General features: G+C 35.3%; 3 protein-coding genes across 7 annotated transcripts; 2 read left to right on the top strand and 1 right to left on the bottom strand.

Moving 5' to 3' along the window:
* Positions 1–1,388: 1,388 nt before the first annotated feature.
* LOC144438918 (ADP-ribosylation factor-like protein 8B-A) lies at positions 1,389–16,891 on the bottom strand. Of its 2 annotated transcripts, XM_078128257.1 has the most exons (7): positions 16,839–16,891; positions 16,355–16,513; positions 15,139–15,219; positions 12,913–12,986; positions 10,819–10,912; positions 9,428–9,566; positions 1,389–4,234 (listed from the first exon to the last, which is right to left on the bottom strand). In XM_078128257.1, exons 2-7 carry the CDS (start codon positions 16,475–16,477, stop codon positions 4,188–4,190), a joined length of 558 nt encoding a protein of 185 aa, XP_077984383.1. In that variant the 5' UTR covers positions 16,478–16,513; positions 16,839–16,891; the 3' UTR covers positions 1,389–4,187. The 2 variants fall into 2 exon arrangements, with proteins under 2 accessions (XP_077984383.1, XP_077984306.1); XM_078128180.1 differs by lacking the exon at positions 16,839–16,891 and having other exon boundaries at positions 16,355–16,602.
* On the top strand, positions 16,369–20,694 carry LOC144438501 (dipeptidyl peptidase 1-like). 4 transcript variants are annotated; one of them, XM_078127757.1, is made up of 6 exons: positions 16,369–16,612; positions 17,215–17,381; positions 17,568–17,862; positions 18,389–18,544; positions 18,710–18,963; positions 19,701–20,694. In XM_078127757.1, the coding sequence occupies exons 2-6, from the start codon at positions 17,219–17,221 to the stop codon at positions 20,198–20,200; spliced, it is 1,368 nt and encodes a 455-aa protein (XP_077983883.1). In that variant the 5' UTR covers positions 16,369–16,612; positions 17,215–17,218; the 3' UTR covers positions 20,201–20,694. The 4 variants fall into 4 exon arrangements, with proteins under 4 accessions (XP_077983883.1, XP_077983721.1, XP_077983802.1 ...); XM_078127595.1 differs by lacking the exon at positions 16,369–16,612 and adding an exon at positions 16,669–16,898; XM_078127676.1 differs by lacking the exon at positions 16,369–16,612 and adding an exon at positions 16,784–16,890.
* Positions 20,695–21,626: 932 nt separating this feature from the next.
* Positions 21,627–24,554, top strand: LOC144440551 (endonuclease 8-like 2). The gene is made up of 2 exons (XM_078129938.1): positions 21,627–21,752; positions 22,352–24,554. Exon 2 carries the CDS (start codon positions 22,399–22,401, stop codon positions 23,797–23,799), a length of 1,401 nt encoding a protein of 466 aa, XP_077986064.1. The 5' UTR covers positions 21,627–21,752; positions 22,352–22,398; the 3' UTR covers positions 23,800–24,554.
* Positions 24,555–24,756: the final 202 nt, after the last annotated feature.

Raw genomic sequence — 24,756 nt, 5'->3', positions numbered from 1 at the left:
TTTACTAAATACACTTGCCTGATTAAGTTTGTAAGCAGCACATATATCATACGTGCACACTACTATCCCTTCTTCATTTCCATATACCATATGTTCAAGGGTAATATGTCCTTCTTAGCCCCCAATGGGCATGTATCTGTGCATGCATTCACCCTCATATCCCTGGCATGCACCAACCGATTTCAACCAAACCTGGCAGAAACATGCTGTGTATATGCATGTCACTTTGTTTTGTGACTGAATCATGTATGGTAAATGGCAGTCATATTTGTTGTTAACTTTCACAGTATGCATCATAACTTTGGAGGTGTAATATGTAGTGACTCCATTCAAGTGTCTACACCGATATTATCAAATATGAGCTTGTAAGTCTTCTGCAAAGTCAAATAGCAAAGTTTGGGTTACCTTCATAGCTTTTTGCATTAAACTTTTCAAGTGATAATATTTTAATTATGACTGAGGCATATGCAAGTCACTTAATTTCATGACTTTGACCTGTATACCAAAATGGCATCCATATCCGTGATAGAAAAGCATATTTTACCTGTTATCTCCACAAGTTTTATACATATGATGGACAGCATTCAGGTTTCTACCCTTACATTACCAATGATGCGCTTTCTTATGAGACCATGACCTTTGACCTTGACAAAACATGTTTAAGGTGAAATGACCGAAATGTTTCTTTCTACATGTAACTCAAGAAGTCAAATACACACTGCATTGAAATGTCTATACAAGAAAAGGTCAGCTTTTCTTGACCTTTGACCTCTATATTCAAGGTCAAATAGCAAATTGGTTGACAAATTATGAAGTTTTGTATTTAGATACACCATTCAAATTTGCACAATAACTGCTATAAAACACACCAGTTCGGGACTATGTGTTCGATGAAGGCCAGCTGTCTGAGCTACTTGGGGAAAAATAGCAAAAATTACTTCAGTAATAACCTGGTAGTAGGAATACCAGTACACAGGAAGGAAATGTTGCTGTAGTTTTGAAAATAAATTGTACAAATGTATTTGCACTTTTGGGACTCTATTCATGTACACATTGGCATAACATGGTTTATGGTCTCGTTGACAGGAAAACAATGACATATATGTCAGATGTTTGGTTGCTCTTCTTAACTGGGATCAACATATTGCCCCCACTATATCTACATATTTATTGTCTCTCTTGGCATACAATTATACATATTCATCCTCTTTTTTTCTGCACGCCTGTCCTTTTTTGATTTCACTATGTTGTTTGGAATATTTGGTGATGAACTTTACCTTCAAAATTTAACTTTTCACTTCAAAATGTCAAAAGAAGACGAGTCGTACATAAAATCTTGCACACCGCTCTCCACACAAACCTCATTGAGTAGGAAAATGAATTCAAAGTTACAACACAGTCTGTAGCTTACTTTATTTTCATGATACAGTATTGTACATTACTACACCTTGGACTATTTTATTTGTACTACATTAAAAGTTACAACTCTGTTTGGCTACCTTACTCTTCATTGGAACCATTTTCACAGAAAATTTTTTTTTTAAACAGTTTAGTTTGAATACACACAAATGATGCAGCGTATCTACAGGCATTGGTTTGACTTTTTGTATTTGCCTTGCCTTCACCTTCATGACAGGAAAGCAAATACCAAATTTGAACCAATGCTTGCAGACCCACCAATACAAATGATACAATGTTTTCTTTGCGCAGAACTAAGGCTAGACTGTAAGATACGTCATGACGTTTCGCCCTCACGTTGAGGGCGCCCCGTCACGGTGTACCTTACAGACTAAACTAAGGCTCGTGTAGTATTGAAATCTACACGAGTCCCATATTTCAGTAGAAGAGATACTGTAGTAAATTCCCACATGAAATCATACTATACACAATATATGTCATTGTAATAAACCAACATTATTATTTACCTCACCCTCACTGTAAAGACTGCCACACATCATTTCAACTAAGTGTGAGTTGATGCAAGTAAAACACACTATCAGACACAGTCAAAAATGTTGACTGGTTTCTTTTGTACTTTCAATCTGACATGGAAAGTTACTTTTATCATTAAACTTACGCTTCATTACTACTCATTATACAATGCACGAGCAATTTAGAACAAAAAATATGGAATATATACTCTGGTTATTCTACGTCACAACAATGCATGTCTAAGTCACGATAATGCATTTCTACATCACTGGTTCTGCTGCATTCAAAATGAGTCAAAATGTTCAAAATTGACATTACTTTCCTCGATTTTTCTTTAATATTACTGGCGATGATATAATTATGTTATTCTCCAATATTTGTCTTCATTCAGTTGGAAAATACTCATGACCCAAGGGTTGTCAACAAAGGCTCCTTAGGTCACTCATATTTTCCTTGGCTGAATGAAGAAAAATATTGGGGAATAACATCTAATTACCGGAAATAGAATTTTTACCATCCCAACACATCATCTAAATAACTACCATTTGATTTCTTGGTGGACACCATGACTTCTTTGACCTTCTTGCTCCATTTTGACCCCCTGCAGTGGGATGTAAAATGCTATTGCAGATACTGAGAATTGCACTACTGGTATGCCATGACTATCACTTGTCACTTGGACAATGTACAAATGGATGCATAATTCAGGTTTCACTAACTCTCGTGTCCAAAACACCAGTTATAGATGAAGAGAGTTTGACCAGTAGCTAGCTAACAAGCATAGTAGAATAATACATGTATCTTTCCATATGAAACTAAATTACTGAGAAAAATGTAAAAAATCTTGGTCATATTCCTTTCAAAAGAAAGCATCACGGGTATTAATCAGTGAGAAAATCACACCAATATCTTGTTAAAGCTTGTGCAAAGTCACAAAGGAAAGCAGTGTACTGATCATCTTTACTTTGAAGAAAATTAACAATCTCTCATATCAGAAAGTATGGCAGCCATATTGGATTCTAATGTCAAAGAATTTGACACAGTTTTGCTGTCTGCACAACTATTTCCAGGTCACTGTAACAGTTCATTTTTCTTTTGTAAAGATTTGTTTCTAATTTTTTTGGGCAAAGAACTCAAAATTCTTTCCTTTTCAAGGTGCAAACTACCATTACCCTATAACAGTATACAAATGTTCCAAAATACACAATTAATCAACATTATTTCTAGATCTGATTTGAGACATTTATTGTTGAAAAATTTGCAGATAAATTGAATCCAGAAAGACAGGTCGTATTGCTAGTTGCTATCACCATCTGGACCTTCTAAAATGTTGCTACCCAATCTCTAAACTTGCCATGCATAATTTTTTACATTTCATGTACGAAAACTTCATTCAAGAAGCAAAACACAAATAGATACAAATTTCCATAAATACAAAATATTCCATGTTTGTAGCCATGAGTTAGAAAAAAGAAAGAGAATAGTAAAATGCTATGTACCTTGTTGTTGTTGTTGTTGTTGTTGTTGACAAATAAGATTTACATGTACACGATAAATGAATGTCCTTCCAACCCCATCTAAAGAATTTTTCTTGAATATTTCTACAAATCCTGGGAACTAGTCTCTCATGCGTATACAAGACAATATCAAAAATCTTTCCATTAGTTTTCTGACCTTTTTTTTTATCAATTTTTAAATTTAAATGACATACTGGAAATCTAACAGCACTAGTGTCAGTATAAACACTTTTGTAAACAGAATTGTTAATCTGTTGCCATGACAACTATAGACCAGACTAAATAGAAAGACTATTGACATTCCACAAAAAAGTGCATGAATGAAGATATTCTACATAATCAACTTGGTATGACTGGCCAGTCCAAAAAATCTAAACCTGAGGAAATCACAACCACAAAAACACGCTGGGGTTTTGTGACGCGTCAATTCCCTATTTTGAACTGAAATTCATTATTTAAACTGTACTCCTTTTTTTGAACTCATGTAAGTTCTGTACAAGTCTAGACTAATTTTACTTCATTTTTATAAAAATGAAAATTTCAAAAAACCTGATGTAGCTTTGAAAAAAAAAATCTGATCTAATCAATCACAAATGTGTATTACGCATATATAATGAGGGAGCCTATAATTCTATTGATTCTGATTGGTCCCCTAGCAAAATTCAAACTGAATACTGGAAGGCCATTGATGAAAATACAGAACTGTCAGAGAGACTGAGAACAGACAGATAGAAGGGTTCAACGACTTGCTTTGGAATGCTGGATTAACCACTGTAATGTGATATCTGTAAAAGATAAATAGATGAGACAAAATATTAATATTAATTTATTGAGTAACTATATTGATACTAGTCTGTAAGGTGTGCCATGATAGGGCGCCCTCACAGGTAGAGCGACATGCCGTATCTTTACGGTCTAAACTTCTACTAGCTGTGAGACTGAGGGATATTCAGATGGTACAGTAGAGAGACCAGCACACTATCCTGTAAATCCAGATAACACAGATATCAGCTCAGATAAGCTGTTCAAATATATTTTGATATCAACTCTTCTGATATACACTTTTATGTGTTTGAAATACGAGTCAAAATGTATAAAATTGACATTAATTTCCCCGATTTTCTTTGCTATTACTGGCGCTGGTATAATGTTATTCTCCAATATTTTTCTTCATTCAGCCAGAAAAATAATTGTGACCTAAAGGCTGTCACTACGAATTGCTGCCCCTTAGGTCACTCGTATTTTCCTTGGCTGAATGAAGAAAAATATTGGGGGAATAACATGTAGGTGTAAAAGTAGACATGATGTGGCTTTCATTGTTTCTACAAATTGTAATCATGGTTCTTTACTAGGTGATTTAATAGATATAAAAGAATGACGAGTTAGAACATTTGACTTCAATTGTTATCATATACCTATACCCAGATCAATCATTCTTGATGATGTTTAACATGAAATACCACTTCTGATATGGGGACGTTAAATGTCACGATATTCACGTTTAAATAAACATCAGCAGAAAACGCCTTTCTAAATGGACGAGACATGGCAATTCCAAACATAAACAAACAAAATGGTGATCAATCTTCAACGTTGATGTTATCGTGTATGACCACAAAACTGAGACATCTTCTAGGCAGGGAAATTTTTGATGAAACAGACTATGGGCATGTGAATGTAACCTGATTACAGAGTCACACGATGAATGAAGTGCACTGCATAGCAAGCTGTGCTTTTTTAAAAATGTTTTGTAATTTCTCTTTGAATTCCTGGGTATACGCATATGGTAAATCATTTTATTACTCAATATCACCTCTTCATTCATCGTATCACCATTCTTGTATTTCCGCCATGTAACACTTGTCTTATGAATCATGTGACAATGCGGAATCTGCACTCACAGTATTATGGAGGACGAAGAGATGATATCGGGTAATAACCTCATATTATGCAATATTCATGACATGCAAATTGAAGTTATTAAAGTTATTACATTAGTGTAGGACAATTTGGACATGACAGGTACACACACAATGATGGTTTTCATTCTGTCAAACAACTCATGATGACAATCATTTCTGCCATCTTGTTATCTGTATTCCTAATATACAGTACAGTTCTTCCTTACAATTCAGTACATGATATGATAACAAAGTAACATTCTAAATCCTACAACGTTCTCAAATCAGGATAAGTATCACCATGTACATCTCTGTCTAGCTGTCATCAGCATCATCTTCAATAATCAAGGGGTTTACATTTCACTATTGGGGCATGGGGTGGTCGAGGACAGCTAAGTAGATTAATTGTTTGGGGTGCGTGCTAACATATAAAGCTTTGAATGCTGCGACTTCAAGAAGAAATATGAAAGATGGTGAAATAGAAACCTGCTGATTTAATCAAGCTGAATCAGTAGAAATTGTCATCCATCCACAAGAGTTCACATAAAACTGGAACGAAACATTTAACATTAACCCCCCTCCCCCACTTTAGTTTTAGTAGAATCTGACATGCCATATCCTTAAGCTATATATAAAAATTTAAATAATTTATTCCTTATGTTCTGTTTTTATGAATATCTACATATTGGTTCTTCACCCAAAAAAGTCAATTATTTTTACCAAATATTATAACCAATTATTGTTACCTGAAATAGAATTTTACCACTTAGGCACATCATAAAAATACCAATCATTAGGTTCTTAGTTGACACGACTTATGTTACAACTTACACATGCAATACAATAAGCATGTGTGAGAAAATGTCAACCTTCTTGTTCTATTTTGACCCTCTAACATAAGGTAAAATACTATTACAGGTACCAAGATTGTTATACTTTATATGAGGTAAATCATAAATTACATGAAATTCTTAGAAGAATAGAAATTGAAACACTGGACTCCATTATAATCTTATTCTTATTTACATAATTATGTTCTTGATTATAGCACTCAGCTAGAAAAATGAATCTAAAGTTTGTAGTTAGGATGAAAATCGCAATTAAAAAGTGGTATTACCAGGCCTAAGATTTAATTATGTTGCTAAATAAAGACAGTGACATCAGCACTTCCATGTATTTGATGAATTATACTTCCTGTCAAGTCAGGTCATGTGAAGAATGTGACTCGAGTCAACATCACAAAGGTGATAAACTAATTATGAAATCACAAATAGTCAAATGTCTGACTTTTATCTGCCATCACATAATTTGTCTTTATCGCTCTTAAATCGCTCACTATATAAATGGAAATGTGGGCTGAAAATACTGGGATATTTTCTGTCCTAAAACATGTAGTTCCTATACAGTATCGTTACGATTCACACCGCCACCCACATGTGAAATTATTTCAATAGATTCCTAAGTTAAAATTTTGAGGACAACTTGAATTTTACATATGCCATGTACTATAAGAGGGGATTCACATTACATGAGTAAGTGTAACACTTTCATATAATAGTTCTTGTGATTGCAAGTTCATGGAAAATTGTAGTCTGGATGTGCTCCGTCCTACAGCATTCATACAAACATGATTATCTTGTTGCGTCACAACGTGATTTAGTTTAAACGGACTGGAGTGGAGTCCTGTGGTTGGACATTGTGAAAACAGCTGTACCAAATGAATATTTAATGAGTGGTGACGACAGCCCGTTATTACTGGTGACATGCACTGTTGTGCTTTGCTCACTATGGGGTTGAACCATAATTAACACCTTTCATTAGGGCAGGGCTCGAAATTCGTTTTTTTTCTTGGTAGCCCACGTGGGCTACCATCATTTAAATTTGGTAGCCCGAGAGCAGTGACTGGTAGCCCATATGCATGCATTCCTAACTTAATGGTGTTTGTGTATACATGTAACTATACGATGTATTGAATTCGATGATTGATTGAATAACTTGAGAGGTCACGTTAACACGTTATGTGTGTGTATTTCACGCCATATTTGACATTGGGGATGCAATTTTTTGCATGTATGTGTCTCTGGGGACGTGTCATAAAGAGGGGACATATGAGGCTTATTGTTAGCAAACAACGTTCGGTTATCCAGGGCGGTTATCATTGGAAATGAAAAATAAGACATTTAGTCGCAGTTCTTGTTGTAACTATTAGCTAAATCTCTTGGTGCAGTGTGACCTGTAAAATTTGAATATGATTCAACGTATGGAAAACGTATAAACAGTTTCATAAGCCCCATGGCCATTTCCTGATGTGGAGACTACGTCTTGGGTAGTTTAGAAACTATGTGCTATTATCATTATCTATCCACGTGATTGGTTACTTATTAACAGACGGGTTAGACAGGTTTTGTATCAATACCTGACGGCCATTACGGCAAAGCCCCTTCCATTCATGGGCGAAGAGATAATCAAACAGAGTCTAAGACTACATCAGTAGACGGTCCTTGCTGAAAACTTCACTCAGATAAATTCAAACCATCACGTCACCATTTCATTCTCACTAAAACTTCAACTTTCTTTTGAGCTTTGCTACTACTACTAGATCGAATGCATTACGTGAATTTTACCATTCACCACTGCATGCTCTATGGGGTTGCGTGAGCGTGGTTTACACACGGAATGTTTTAGGCATCGTTCAAGAATAAACGAATCTGTAGGACAGGTGTATACCAAGTTAATAGTTCTCATCAGCAGTATAAGATTCTATCAAACACCATTAAAACTGTGTCTCTGTCAAGTTGAAAGTTAAAGCTGTCATAATAATGGAATTTAGTTCCTGTAGTGCTGTACCGACTGTACTCTGACTCCGAGAAGAGCCCGAAGGGTTCGGGCCGGAGAGCATATTTCCAGAGAGTGATTACCATGGAAAATTGAAAGTACAGAAAGATAACATTAAATCGCTATACAGAATATTGTTGCATATAAATGTTTTGTTGTGACATTTTGGAAGTACAAGCTGTGTATACGATGTATGGAAGAATGACGTGTACAGCAGCCTGAGCAGGTGTACAGTGTACATGTATTTCATCATGTACATTTGATATACCATGTAGTGTGGATGCAAATTTGGAAAAGACGCACTGATTTTGACGCTAATTTTGGCGAGAACACGTCCCACAGGACTGCGACCTCAGAGGCCTCCGGCCCGGGAAGGCGTCGGAATCAGGCTGTCACAGTTTCATTCAAAACTTAGTAGCCCAACGGGGCTACCACTCACATAATTTGGTAGCCCAGAGACAAACATTGGTAGTCTGTGGACGCGGGACTACCGCGAATTTCGAGCCCTGATTAGGGCCTTGACTATACTGTGAATGAAGGTATAAACCATAACAATACTGTATAGGAACTAGACTAGGAAAATTGGGACATACAGAGTAAAATAAACCAAACTTCCTTAAATCGAAATAGAAACTCAAACAAAGACAACTGAAACTCTGGTTTGACCCACTTTTGAACATTTATTAACTTTACAGCTGTCACAGAGTTGCTCAAAATATAGCCCTTTTATTTGAGAATAGGTGACTAAAACACATTTAGAGTTGTGACGTGTGTGACTGTAGTTTCATAGCTAGATTGGATCACAGGTGAACACTTAACTTTGAGTAGGTATTCTGTCTGAACATGACATGCAAACCAAATTGATTGTGTTCGAACAAAAAATACAGGATTTGTACCCTAGTTGTTTGTATGTCATAAAAACATGCGTACATGTCAAATGTTCAAAGTCGCCATTATTTTTCCAAATTTTCAATAAATTTTGCTTGTGCAGGTATATTTTATTTCCCCAAAATCTTCAATTGGCCAGAAAATACTTGTGACCCTCACGTTTTGTCACTTCTCATCTTCAACTTGAAGTGACAAGACTCAAGAGATCACCCTTATTTTTTTTTCACGGAACAACAAAAAAATTATTTGGGACTAATATCTCATCAACCAGTATAAGACCCATCAAGCAATGGTGATATGACAGGATTTCTTATAGTAATTGATTGTGATATTTCTATACATCTATCAACTCACCAATATTATCTTTCTCTTTGCAGGAGATAGAATAGCAACAAATTTCCCTATCTTGGATAGCTGCCAAGTTCATTCGTTCAATCAATTCTTTCTCATCAAGGGAATTTGGAAGGTCTTTCTTATTACCAAGTACAAGCACCTGAAGTACAAAAGAAGTATTGTAAAAATCAAACGAATACTTTTTTAATTTTTTTCGTGCACTTCATCATTCATAGTCATGTGAACACTCAGGTGGAAAACACTCGTGTACTCTTCAAGCCACCACATTAGGTAATATCTGCATCAATTTGGTCCTGCCAATGATATTACCCCTTGTTATAAAGACATGATTTACTCCTTACTTCAAGAGGAACAGTCACATAAACATTTGTGTTAACATGTTAATTAGATGGGTAATTTTTATGTTGACTTGTTTCTCCTCTCTATTATTACACATATGATTATGTCTCATTCACTGCATCACTCGTAAACATGTGAAAATGATGGATATATTCTGTAAAGTACGCTATGGTGGGGAGCCCTCACGTGATCGGCCAATCCCCTATAGTAGCAGACCAGTGAGAATGAAGTGACAAGACGAATGTTGCAGTCTACATGCATGTCTAGACCTATTACATGGCCTCTTTCCAGCCACTACATTTATAACAATTCCTTCCTGTAGACAATTTATCATTACATAATCTTCACTGTGTTTTAGATGGTATGGTATTTGTAAGTCAACAAACATTCAGGGTTCCTTTAATTACTGAGCAAATCATTTTATACGCTGAGTAAATATCATCTACTACTATCTAACACTCACATCCAATAATTACACAAATACATTTTTAATGCTGTCATTATCTTGTCCTGTCTTGTCTTGTCTTGAAGTCTCTTGTCTATGCTACAATACAGCTTACACATGTAATAGTATAGTACTGCAAGTGTCTTGTAAATAAATATTCTAAAACTTTGCTGTAACTTGTGTCAGAAAACTCAAGCGTTTTTAAAATAGATGTCTACCGTCAACATGTAATGATATCAAACTTTAAGCCATTGTAGAATCCAATATGGCCACCAAATACTTTATCGAAAAAATACAAAGATTGTTGATTTCCTTGAAAACAAAACATTGATCTCCACATTTTTTTTTCAATATTTCAAAAGGATCAGGCAGAAGCTTTCATATGGCAAATTTTGGAGAGATTTGAAGAATTTAAATCCTCATGGTGCATTCTACCTTAACAATAATAGACCCGGAGATAACAGCAATATGAAAATCCAAAACAAAGGTAACCGTTCATAATTCTATACGTACACTGTAGCATTGCTTTAGTCATTATGTGGTTATTTTCTGGGTTTATCTACTTCTTCACTTGGAGGATTTTATCAGATAACTAGTTACTACTCACCGGAATACCTGCTAGTTGTGGTTTGTCAAGTAAATTGTGAAGTTCATTCCGTGATGCTTCTAGTTTTTCATGATCAGCTGCATCTACCATATAACTACAACAAAACAACATGAAAATGAGTTACACAAAAATGAATGTCAAGATCAATTTTCATAAATTCCTGTTTTCAGAATATTACTCTAGATCTCCCCCAATGGCAGACAAAGCTTGCTGTCATAGAGCGCCTAGCTACTGGTTTATTTTGATGACAAACATAAAGACAATATCTCCCCCACGACTTTTTTCATTAAACTGGGCTTACAGCTAACATACACAATGAATGCTCCAATGCTCACTTATTTAAGGCTTGGAGTAGAGTTACCCTGCATGAAGGTTGAAATTTTGACATACAAGTACTAAAATGAGCTAAAATGGTGTCTGGCAACTATTAAGTGTATCATTCTGATAATAAACCAAATAGTTTGAACTGCAGTTTCCATTTTATCAATATGGTGCCCTAAAATCACAAGTGCTCACCTTGTTGTGGGAGAAACCACAAAAACTGACCTGCTATTAGTCAACTTCCATGTTAGAAATTACACAGATGAGTCGGTGAACAACTATAGCAGACACAGATTCCACACACAAACTGACAGGTCGATCACTTGGGAATACATTATATTAGAAAATTCCATTTCATTTTATTAAATTCTGACAAGGTTGGGTATAACTTGTCTTTGAACAAAACCATGCCTGGAATCTATTTACTATTCAATTTGTATCTAATATTAGTCTCATTGTCTGTGGCCACATCTGTTATGTAACACAACACTTTATCATGGGCAACATGCTATATTTCACTAGAACTGTGTTTTTGCTAATTTTTGCACAATATTATGTGTGCTGTCAAAATCTACTATTTTGAGTTTGTAATCATAATTTAAACTTTTTGATGACTATCTCTCAAATTTTGTGAATATTAAAACCAGTAATCAATAAATTAATTTGACATAAACATTATATCCATGTATATTATAGACATTGAAATATTTCAAATATTTCCATTTACAAAATTTGCAACTGCAGACACAAATAAAATAAAGTGAAATATACAAAACCATACTCAATATTTTTGCTAAGGTCTGAGAACCCTGGTAACAGACGAGGAAATCTGATTAACCTTCCATAGAATTTCCAACCTTGTATTATAATTTTTGAAGGGGAACCTTGGTAAATACCAGAGAAACGAAGGTAGAAATTATCTACTTCCATGCATCCTTAGCCAAAACACTGATACTTTAAAATTTTAGATGAAATAAAGCCATTTTAATCACTCATGGATAATAAAAATATCTACACTAGGTGATAGTATAGATAGTATACACATGTAGATGACAATTCTAAAACTTTCTTAGTCATAAATCTGGTATACTTTGAGTCTATCATTTCATCCTAGTAGCATTACGTTTTATTATAGTCTAGTACTTTTATGGGACTGATACATTACACATTATGCTACACTTTGACACGTATGCTTTTACATTTAATACATATAATTATGAAATTAAATATCACTGCAAAGAGAAATGATTTCTGAATATTTACCCAAAAATATTGACAGTATTGGGGTTATTTTGATATGTTATGTTAAATGGCAAAACAATAGAAAGCAACATAGGATTTCACTGAATGGTGTACAGCTGCCACTGACAATATCTCCCCCCCCCCCCATACTTCAACAAAAAAATATAAAAACAATATAGAATTCCACTGAATACTCAGTAACTGTACAACTGCCATCAGACAATATCTTCCCCAAAATAGGTCAGCAAAGCAATGGAGAACAACATATAGCATTTCATTGAACACTACAACTGACACCTCAGCAAATCTTTCCCATATGCTTCAGCAAGCAAAACATAGGATCTCATAGAATTCTCACATTATACAAGTGATACCTTGCTTGTATCTTTCTCCATATACTTCAGAAAGGCAATGGACAGCAACATAAACTTTACTGAATACTATATATACAATTAACACCTTGACGGTATCTTTCCTAACATACTTCAGAAAAGAAATGGACAGCTACACTGCATTTCACTGAATACTCACACTATACAATTGACACCTCGACAATATCTTTCCCACATACTCCTGAATCTTGGCTGGCCACCAATATCCCACACCTATAGAAAGAAAACGTCTCTGAAATTCAGTAATGAAACAAAATAAAGACAGAAATATGCATATCACAAACAAGGCTGAAAGAGACATATTGAAACAAAACTAAGAGAAATGTTGACATTACACATTCAATAATGAAACAAAACTGAGAGAGAAATAAACATATCACAATTCAGTAATGGAAGAAAACGGAGGGAAATACACATATCACAATTCAGTAATGGAAGAAAACAGAGGGAAATATACATATCACAAATATACATACCACAATTCAGTAATGGAAGAAAACAGAGGGAAATATACATATCACAAATATACATATCACAATTCAGTAATGGAAGAAAACGGAGGGAAATATACATATCACAATTCAGTTATGGAAGAAAACGAAGGGAAATATACATATCACAATTCAGTAATGGAAGAAAACGAAGGGAAATATACATATTTGGTGAAAGAATGACATAGACAGATCTCTTTGTCTACCAAATCATCACTGACTGACTTCATTACAGCAATAACGACTAACTGCCTAGGGCATGCAATATGACATAAAGCTTTATTGTTATATTTCTTGCATAGAATTACTAAAATGCCAACTAACAAATAATATATAATAGTCTAATAAACAACTCATAAACAATCAAGTAATAACCATATTATTAGGATTAGAAACACAATACTGTTAGCAAAGGAAACATCACACCTTGAACCTTTCACTTCTCATGACCTTGAACCATTGGCTAGTCATTTCTGTAAATATCCCCTAAAGGTCACCAGACTTGTACACTTTATATGTTCATTCATTGATACATTTGTACCCCCCACCCCACCCCCACCCAGGACATTTGTGTGTACATTAGAACTACACTGGGGAGCAACTCTTTTCTCTTCCATTTTTCTGATGTCTGATGATTATATCTAATAATACTAATTTGTGTGTTACTATAATTACACAAATCAAAATTTGTCCTTGTTCAAAAAAAACAGAGAAACAACTTGTGCCACACAGCAGACATCCTTAGCATTAGATATTAAATTCATTGGATGTATTGAAGCATTAAATAATACTTCATCATTTTGTAATTATCTTTTAATCTATAAAGGCTAAACAATCACAAATCACAATTTACTGTAATGTATCTCCTACTTTTTTTTATCTTCACATTTGAAAAGAATCTCACCCCACCCACTGCGGTAAAAAGAAAAATATTGGCATCTTTAGTAATGAATATAAGACAATCTTGGCACTAGCTTAGACAGAATGAAGTCAACAACTTTGTGTGACTCACGGTAATTAAACCAACCAACCTACACATTGTTGTTTTATTCATAAGGTTAGTTAACTACTGTTTTATCATGACATAACAACATTATACATTGACCTACACATACATACACTGCCAATGATGTCAATTCATATATCTTGACATGAATGATATTAATACATAAATTAATGCAACTCTGACGTGATCAGTACATCATACATGCACCTGTTTATTTGAACTTTTGTCTCTTGAATCTAATTTCAGACCACATACAACTGTAGAGTTTATCCATGGCTTCTTGTTTTATTTCTTTCTTTACGACAGCCTGGACTACAATATGTTAACCTGTACATTTACCTTGGAAACACTAATCCCTTCTTGAAGGTCAATTTGTAATGGTATACCCTGCAGTGTGTATTCCAAATCGAAATGGTCATTTTACAAAATTTATACCCCACCCCATTCGATGTTCTAGAATCTCAGCAACAAACTACTGCATGTCATACATTGCTACTTTTCAGTTATTGGGGCTAAAATAGAAATAGAAATATGGTCTGGACCAGGTCACCTGACTGGTTGAATGTGAATGTAATACAATGAGAGGAAATAACCATGATTGATATTTTTGAATTGTGAACAGTTCCTCTTCAACTAACTTATCATGACCTATGACCTCTGACCTTTAACTCTAAATAAAGTAGGCTGCTGAATCATATCTTTCAAATTGGATGTCTAAAATTTTCCTATTACAATTTGTAATGTGACAAAACATATCGGAATTTGATGACCTTGAGGTAGCATAACTTACATTCTTTCACATTCAAAATTTCAAACTGATATGTTCTGTAAAAGGATGGGGTTGAATATGAAGTGTTTATAAACTTACCTTGATTGTTACGTTACCCTTTGTAACTTTTCTCATGTTAAATCCTACAGTTGGAATCATATCTTCACTGAATTGACCAGACTATGGGAGACAAAATTCAAAACATAGCAATTAGGAATCTTTAAATGTTTAATTCATCTTCTCAGTTGCCAAATTACGGTGTTATGTTTAATACTGTTACAAAATCTAGTAAAAGATCAATCATTTTGATTCTAAGTTCTTGTAAGTCAATGTACAGTAAGGAATAGCTGAATATCAATTGTTTTTTGTGGGTCACAAGATATTGCTGTGCATCTGCCAAGTGTCAAATTGACTTAGAGGGCACGAGTCATGTAGTGTACTGTCATAATTATCAAATTTGACATATACTTTGATGTAGGGTCATTTTACTTTGGCGAGGATGTCAAAACCATCTAAAAATGAAACAAAGATACAATTTTTCCATAAATCAAACATGTAACCTGAAATTTATGTATGATGATCTTCAATGTTGATTTGTTATTAGAATGTACGGTATTCACAACTTCAAATTCATGTCTCACATTATGTGTAGTACAATATGTTGTGTAAATATAGGAAACGTATATTTCCGTATTGTGTGACCTCATCATGTACAATTTTCAATTATTTGCCAGAATCTCAGTACTTCCTGATTTCATTTTTTTAGGTCTCTGTATATCACATTATTTATTCGTTCTTTTTACTCTCAAAGGAATTTTGATAATTTGATCAAAAAACAAGTCATTGACTACCCATGAATTGATAGTAGCAGAAGAAAATCACCACCACACAGTCTACAAAATATGCAGTCAAAATAATTATACCCAAATAAATAATATTACAACACACTTTCAAGTGGTCACTATTCCAGTGCTTCCCATACATGACTAGAAAATGTTCATTATGAAAAAATACATCTGAAATATCGCAAGTTTTATGTGTCCCACAGCACCGTTCAATCTGTGTATGTATTCAATATTGTTCACTCCCCCGGAACTACCCTTCCGAGCTGAGGGGTCAACGAATACATACGACGTACGTCAGTACAGAAAACTACGGTTGTTCATATAACATGACGCATATGCACACGACAACTATACCCAATTTGCATTGTAAGCAATCACATGCAGTTTACTCATCCAAATCTTAACACGTAATATAATATTTTTTACGATAAAAGAAAGTCGACGCTCAGACTCAGGAAAAAAAAACTTACCGCAATGACATTTACAAATGTTGTCTTGCCCGAATATTGAAGCCCCACAAGTGTTAACTCCATTTCTTCTTTCCAAAACAGACTTTTCAGCCAATCCAGTATTCGACTGAAAAACGCTATCATTTTGTCTTCTTTTTATAACAAATAAACTGTCGAAATCTGAATGAAGACACGCCGATATATGAAATGAATGTAAACGACGAACAGACTTATCATGTGACTGAATGGGGTGACGTAAGGTGATGCTCAACCCTCTAGGTGAGTTAAAATTCACACATTATAAATATTTGTCTTCCGGAGATAGAGACAACGTATTGAGCCGATTGATAAACAAAATTTCAAAATGTATAGAAGTGCACTAAACTTTAAAACTGGCTGGAAATTGTATGGATGTTTCTGATGAAAATAACTTAATTGATGACGATGGTTTCCAAAAACTTTATCGATACCAATCACTTGAGAGGTTCGAATCCTGGTTACTCACTTTGTGTGGGACTTGCACTTTCTTTCCGGTGCGTGTCTTCGCACAGATAAGAGTAAGTAAGTGAGTAAGTTAGAGTACGTGTGTATCTTTATGTATTTGCGACGAACAAAATGATAATTAGCATACACCACTAGCTCATGACTCACGAATAGTTCTGGAACATGCATACATATCACAGTTCTGTGCTGTGTATTCGAACCCCAGTTCCACCTTGATTTCAAATTGCGCTATTTTATATCCATACGATATAGTTGTAGATTAATACCCAACATCGATCACATTATATTGTCGAGCTAGCTCGTGACTACTCGAGGACAACGCCTCATAGATACGCCCCTTCTCTTGCATTTTGAAAGTGATCAACATATTATTTCAGCAAAATGGCTCTGGTGTCGGTGTATGTGTGTGCATGCCTGGTCCTACTACCAATCGTTCTGGCTGATACACCTGGAAACTGTACTTACGATGATGTAGCTGGCTATTGGCAGTTTTCCCTCGGTGAAAGCGGATACGATAATTCACTCAATTGTACTGGTTTTGCAGGTATGAACAACAGATATGTTTACTACCCCTTGCTCTGTGCTCAACTTTGAACAGAAACTTGAAGGTCTATTGGTAAGAGGCAACAGACAAACTACTACTAGTACTAGGAATTACATTTTTCTGAGTTCATAAGCTTTTTAATATGAAAAATACTTGCTTAAAAGTTTATACTGTTTCTCCCATCAGGTCCAATTGTGAAATCAGTTTCTTTTGAGCTGTTGTTCCCTGATGTAGTATTTGATAACTATGGCAACCAAGGATTCTGGACCATGGTGTACAACCAAGGTTTTGAAGTGGTCATAAACGGCAAGAAGTACTTTGCCTTCTCTAAGTACAAGGTAGATGGTAAAGTCACTACAAGTGTGTGTTCAGAAACAATGCCAGGTTGGGTTCACAATGCTGATGGTAAAGACTGGGCTTGCTTTACAGGCAAGAAAACAGATACAGTGTCTACACCAAAGATCAACCCAACCAAAGACAGGTAATTGATTGATTGATTGATTGATTGATTGGTTGGTTGGTTGGTTGGTTGATTGATTGATTGATTGATTGAGTGAGTGAGTGAGTGAGTGAGTGAGTGAGTGAGTGAGTGAGTGAGTGAGTGAGTGAGTGAGTGAGTGAGTGAGTGAGTGAGTGAGTGAGTGAGTGGTCAGTTGGTTGGTTGGTTGGTTGATTGATTGATTGATTGATTGATTGATTGATTGATTGATTGATTGGCTGACTAATTTGATTGTTGATTTATTAGTTTAGTGGGTTGGTTGATTGATTGATTGATTGATTGATTAATAATTTTTTTGATAAATCAATTGATTTATCAACTAAGTGGATGGTTGGTTGACTGATTAATTGGCTAATTAATTAATGTGTTTGCTTGGTTGGGCTGTTGAATAAGGTAGACTGAATAAATAATTATTAGATTGTGTTTACTGATTGATTGATTTATTTATTTATTGATTGATTGATCAATCAATCACTTGTTCTAACCTTCATTTGTTGTATTTTTCCAGTGTTTCAATGGACAGATTATACAAGGCCAACAATGAGTATATTAACTCAATTAACTCAATTCAGAAATCATGGACAGCAACCGTGTATGATGATTATAAGACCATGTCATTGAAAGAGATGAAGCAGAGAGCTGGTGGTCACCATACTGGCATTGTGTAAGTTGGACTAAACTTAGTTTTACACATGTTAGTCATCTGGAAAGACCAAGGAATTGTTGAAATCAAGTTTTTGCAATGTGTTTACTCTAGTAAATAGGTCATGTTTATAAGTTTAAAACCAGAATAGATACACTCAAAGTACATGTATCTCATTTATTACAGCCCACCTAAACCTGCCCCTGTATCTGCAGAGATCAAAGCAATGGCTGCAAGTTTACCATTAGCATTTGATTGGAGGAATGTAGATGGACAGAATTTTGTCACACCTGTGAGAGACCAAGCGTCTTGTGGTAGCTGTTTCGCATTCTCATCTGCTGGCATGTATGAAGCAAGATTGAAAGTCATGACAAATAACAGTGTTGATGATGTCATCATTTCACCACAAGATGTGGTACAGTGTAGTGAATATTCACAAGGTGAGATTCAAAATCAGCATGCAAATTTGACCCTTGTGGGTGTTTCATTTGACATGACATGTTTTCTAAATGCAGTATTTTAGAGCACATAGATGACTAAACACCATGTCAAGACTGCCAACTTTAAAAGGGGATAGTCTGTATGACCAATGGAATTCAATAGAAAACTGCAGCCGCTGAAACAGTTATCTTGGCTATATATATCTGTCTACCAAGCATAACAGTTAAATTCAAACCCCGACCTGAAATGTTTCCTGGTACATCATTTGAAATATCCAAGTCATAGTTTTTGAAATGTCAAAAGTTGTTTACATTCACTACAGAATCCTTCACAGTGATTGTTAATTTAGTTAGAATGGAATACAAATGAATGAATGAATGAATGAATGAATGGGATGGATGGATGGATGGATGGATGAATGAATAGGTGGGTGGGTGGGTGGGTGAGTGAGTGAATGAATGAATGAATGAATGAATGGATGGAAGCTATAAGGGTAGTAATGATCACTACCAATGTTGAATATACCATGGAATAAAAGTGAATATTTCCAGGGGCTGGCTATGCTTCAACTTAAAAAGAAGAAGGTTGTTTTAAATGAAGCATGAGAGCAAATTTTGCTGAATACCTTTTTCATTTTTAAATATTAAAATCATTAAAATAATTATTATAAAGTAGATAGTTCTGTGATTTCATCATGTACAGAAATGACTGATAAATATGTACTTGGATATTTCAGGCTGTGATGGTGGTTTCCCATACTTGATAGCTGGTAAATATGCTGATGACTTTGGTTTTGTCGATGAGTCATGTTTGCCATACACTGGACGCGATGGATCCTGTCCTGCTAAGGAGAAAAGCTGTAAGCGTTATTATGCCACTAATTACCATTACGTTGGTGGTTTCTACGGCGCTTGTAATGAAGAACTCATGAAAGTAGCACTCGTTAAGAATGGTCCACTGTCGGTATCGTTTATGGTGTATTCAGACTTTTTGTCATACAAAAGTGGTATCTATCAACATACAGGACTGGAGGATCGCTTCAATCCATTCGAAATCACCAACCATGCTGTCTTGGCTGTAGGATATGGGTATGATGGTAGAACCAAGGAAAATTACTGGATTGTGAAGAACAGCTGGGGAACTGGATGGGGAGAAGACGGATACTTCCGTATTCGAAGAGGCAGCGATGAATGTGCTATTGAGAGTATCGCAGTTGAAACATTCCCAATTCCATAAGATAATACCAATGCGGAGATTCATTTTTATCAGGACAAGCCAGCTATTAAGCAGAATAGTGAAACACTGTAAAACAGCATATCTCACAAAGAAATGATCTAACACAACAAATAAAATACCTAAATAAACTTGTGTGCATTTAAAGTGTATGTGATGAAAAAAAAAGTCAAAAAAAAGTTTTGCACAAGGTGGGCATTATGGTCTATAGACTTATCCATTCAGTCATACACATACAGACACAAGACACATGTACTTATATAACTAAGCATCATTTAATCTTGTACATCTACGCTTGGTCCTTATTTTGTTTAACACAGTTTGTTGTTGTTGTTGTTGTTGTTGTTGTATTATTGTCTTGTCTGTAATTATTATGCATATCATTTGGTTATCAAAACTTTATAAAAGTTTCATTGTTTTGAACGTGTGTTTCAATCCTAAATTAAATGAATGACAGAATGTAAGCAAAATGAACACAATATTGCAAATTTGATACATACCGGTAAATAAATAAAATTAATTGTTATAAAGATGATGGGTGTTATGGTTTTATTTTTACCCCTATGATGGCAAACCTCACATCTGCCTCTGAAGGCTTCCAAGAGACCCCCCCCCCCAACCATGACAATGTACATTAACCTAAGTCTACCAACTCACCCCAACTCAAATGAAATATACCAATATCACCCCTCCCCCAACCATGACAATGTACATGAACCTAAGTCTTATCAACTCACCCCAAATCAAATGAAATATACCAATATCACCCCTCCCCCAACCATGACAATGTACATGAACCTGTCTATCAGCTTGCCCCAAATCAAATGAAATATACCAATATCACCCCCCCCCCCCCCCACCATGACAATGTACATGAACCTAAGTCTCGTCAACCAACACCAAATCAAATGAAATATATCAATATCAGTGTTATGGTGTAATGACAATGGAACAACTAACCACTACATATTGGCAAAATATGTGTTTTGAAACCACGAAGACAAATCCAGTTTTCCATCTTTTGTATCCATTTTTCCCCTTTTTCTAAAGTACAAAGTAATATTATTTTCATCACACCAAGAACAGTGTTAGAAGTCTTTGTATCAAACTTTCCCAAACAAAAAGGAAAATGTCAGAGTCTAGTTAACACTTTTACAGTTGAAATTAAATACACAGAGAAAAAAAGCATATGAAATATTTCACTACAAGTTTACAATACCAAAAAACACAACAACCCATTCCATTCCCTGTCTAGTCTGTCCTGTCCACCCATCCTTGCGCCCCTGGCAAATAAGTGGAACAATCCTACTTTCTGTGTACTCTCATCGTTGAGGGCGTTGCAATTTTGCATAGTCGATAGTTTTTACTTTCAAAGCAAGTCTCTGAGTCAGCAGTCAGTAAGTCTCGCATCAAAATAAGTAATCAAAGTTAGCAACAATCATAGCGACAACGTACACAGGTGCGTTAGCAGTGATATTTCTGTCGTGAATATATTGTCACTCTACTCAACGACGAAGAATCGTTTTCTTGTTCCAGAGATCACTATATATACAAGGTATGTTGAATTGATGTTTTCTCAAGTGTATGTAAATAATTAGTAGATATGTTAATTAGATTTGTGTATTAAATGTAAAGTTATACTAGAATACGTATAGTATTTCAAAGCCTGAGTTTAATAACCAAGATAGCACCTACATATGACAAGAGGATATTGTCAAATATCTTATGAAAAATTCAAACTACAGTGACAAGTTTACCCCAACCTAGTCCTGCTTGCATACGGAGGAATTCGGGACTCGATTCTGACAATTGTCCCTTAGAGTCAAGTCAGTAATACAGACTCGTGCACCGTCATGGAAGCAGGACTAACCCCAACCCACCCGTGATAACTCCAAAGTATATACTGTACATGTATACTAACTTATAACCACTGACAAGGTGTGTAGTATAACCAAAGTATTAAACCACGGGAGTATAAGTATTGTATAATGTATGTTTACCACAGACAAGTAAGTTGTCTGTGGTTTAACTTAAGCCCATGAATCTACCTAAAATCAATCAAATAATGATATATTAGAATGGTTTGGTATTTGCTAATAAGCATCATACACACCGATACAAGTTTAAAAGTTTGAAAATGATTTCAATTCACAGTGACTGTTGTTGGACAAGTCATCCCAAAGTCAAAGAAGAATATAACAATGCCAGAAGGTCCTAGTGTACAACGATGGAGTACTATTGCCAATCAGTTCATTGGTCGGCAAATACTGGATGTGGAAGGAAATACACAAGTTGTCAATAAGAAAGCCTTGATTGGCTGCATCTTTTCATCAGTACAACCATATGGTAAACAGATGTTTCTAGAATTCAAACCCAGTCCACTTGTAAAAACAACACCTGGTGAAGAAGATGACAAAGACAGCAAGAAGACAGCCAGTGGTACAGTTTGGCTACGCTATCATTTCCTCATGTGGGGAGGTCTACGAGCAAATGAACTGAAAGGTCCGTCAAGACTTTCGAAAACACAAAAGGTACCGACACCCAGATTGCTGATCAGGTTTTCAGACAGTGAATTTTTGGCTTTTTACAGTGGTAGTGTACAGTATGTAGATGAACCCTGTGATGATACAGCAACAGATATTTTGAAGACTAACTTTGATATCGACAAAGCTACTGCAGCAGTGCAAGGTAAACGAGCTGTTTGTTATACGCTCCTTGATCAAAGTGTATTCGCTGGGCTTGGTAATATCATGAAAAATGAAGCACTTTATACAGCTAAAGTCCATCCACTTGAGTTAGGTGCAGACTTGACATCAACACAAGCTAAACAAGTCGTACAGGCAGCTGTTGATTTCAGTGCCATGTGGATGGATTATGAGAAGAACAGAGAATTTAAAAAGACCTGGCAAAAACTTACCGATAAGTGTCAGGTTTACCAGAAGTCCAAATGCGTTGAAGGTCACAAAACACAGCGTGATTGGTTTGGAGAGAGTCTGAAAAGAATGACAATCTGGTGTCCTGAATGTCAACCTCTTAGAGGAGACGGGGTGAAAGATGGCAAGGCTACTTTACCTGGTGGTGGTGGTGACAAAACAAAGAAACAAAGCAAGACAGGTTCCAAGAAAAAGTCTGACTCTGAGTCAAAGGGAAAGGACAACAAGGGAAGAAAGAGAAAGAATGAAGAAAGTAACAACATGAAGAGAAAAAAGAGAAACATTGAAGTGCATGACAGTAGTGATTCACAGGTTAGATATGTTGACGAAAGAAAGAGTTCAAGAAAGAAAAGTAATTCAGTGAATAAAACAAAGATCTGTACTGGTCTCAGTTCAGTCAATAAAACCTTGAAGAAAACCCAGGACAGTACTAGCAGTAAAACCCAGGGCAGTACTAGCAGTAAAACCCAGGGCAGTACTAGCAGTAAAACCAAGGGCAGTACTAGCAGTAAAACCAAGGGCAGTACTAGCAGTAAAACCAAGGGCAGTACTAGCAGTAAAATGAAGAAAGAAAGTACTGGTAATAAATCCAGGAATAGACCATCACTCACTGACAAATCAAAGTTTACAATGCCTGGACAAAGTAGACATTTCAAGCACACACACTAGAACAGTAGGATATGAGAAAGACTAAGAAATATAAAGAAATATGTCTATAATCAATCTGATTACAATGTGATGTGGTGTTTCTGTTTGGCTGTTACATTTACTGTCGTTACTTTTGTGAGCACTCATTACATATATCTGACACAATACCATCGATTATCCCAAGCCACATGAGAGCGCTGAGTGAATTCACTCAACAAATGAAAATGCATAATACACCAAAACATACAGGTACAGTACTTCAGAACACTCTGTTCCAAAAGAGCATGAGCACAGAGCTAGAATGCAGACAACAATGTTATCATTATTTGCTTGGTTGTTCTCTTTCTTTCAATTTCTAATGTTGAGTGTTATATTGTAAGACAGATTCTCGCTGGCTACTTGTAAGTACGAGATTGGGTTCGAGAAAACCTATGGTATAGTGTCAGATGTATGTAACAAGCGCTCACAAAAAAACAAACAACAGTAAATGCAACAGCCAAAAAGAAATCGCAACATGTACACATGGCTCAGTCTAGAATAACTCATATTTTTTTATAAACATTTTGTACAAATGAAGTGTACAGTTTATGAACAAGAACATTTTGTAGATAGTATATCTATAGATAATGTATTGATATCAGAGCAATTTTACAAATGGACAAATATATGCCAAAGTATTGATCATTAGAACATATATTGAAACAGACTGTCAGATTCACAAAGTATGCAACGTTTATTGATTATTCCCACATCTTCAAATAAAATTTGCATAGTGATGATGCAATCTCACACATCAATATTTTCACACTATGGATTGCTTGTTTGCATGGAATTGATCATTTCTTGTCAAGACTGATTTAGATCACCCTCCTGTCATGAAAATTAGTTTGTGTACAAGTATGAAACTTGTATTATTATTGTGTAATAACCATACGACTTTAATAAACCACTGGATCTTTGAGTGGTCTTTGACTACCC

The sequence above is a fragment of the Glandiceps talaboti genome, chromosome 1 (genome assembly GCF_964340395.1).
Source record: "Glandiceps talaboti chromosome 1, keGlaTala1.1, whole genome shotgun sequence".
Taxonomy (NCBI): domain Eukaryota; kingdom Metazoa; phylum Hemichordata; class Enteropneusta; family Spengelidae; genus Glandiceps; species Glandiceps talaboti.
Note: the sequence above shows the minus strand (reverse complement) of the source record. Positions and strands in the feature narration are given on the sequence as shown.

What these genes read in the sequence shown, in the direction of transcription:
- LOC144438918 (XM_078128257.1), bottom strand. Translation starts at nt 16,477, where the DNA reads ATGATAGCGTTTTTCAGTCGAATACTGGATTGGCTGAAAAGTCTGTTT. An exon ending in CATTTGTAAATGTCATTGCG is followed by an intron (nt 15,220 to 16,354) that starts GTAAGTTTTTTT and finishes TGTCTCCCATAG; the next exon opens with TCTGGTCAATTCAGTGAAGA. An exon ending in AGGGTAACGTAACAATCAAG is followed by an intron (nt 12,987 to 15,138) that starts GTAAGTTTATAA and finishes TTCTTTCTATAG; the next exon opens with GTGTGGGATATTGGTGGCCA.
- LOC144438501 (XM_078127595.1), top strand. Translation starts at nt 16,741, where the DNA reads ATGGATGTTTCTGATGAAAATAACTTAATTGATGACGATGGTTTCCAA. An exon ending in GCACAGATAAGAGTAAGTAA is followed by an intron (nt 16,899 to 17,214) that starts GTGAGTAAGTTA and finishes ATATTATTTCAG; the next exon opens with CAAAATGGCTCTGGTGTCGG. An exon ending in ATCAACCCAACCAAAGACAG is followed by an intron (nt 17,863 to 18,388) that starts GTAATTGATTGA and finishes GTATTTTTCCAG; the next exon opens with TGTTTCAATGGACAGATTAT.
- LOC144440551 (XM_078129938.1), top strand. Translation starts at nt 22,399, where the DNA reads ATGCCAGAAGGTCCTAGTGTACAACGATGGAGTACTATTGCCAATCAG.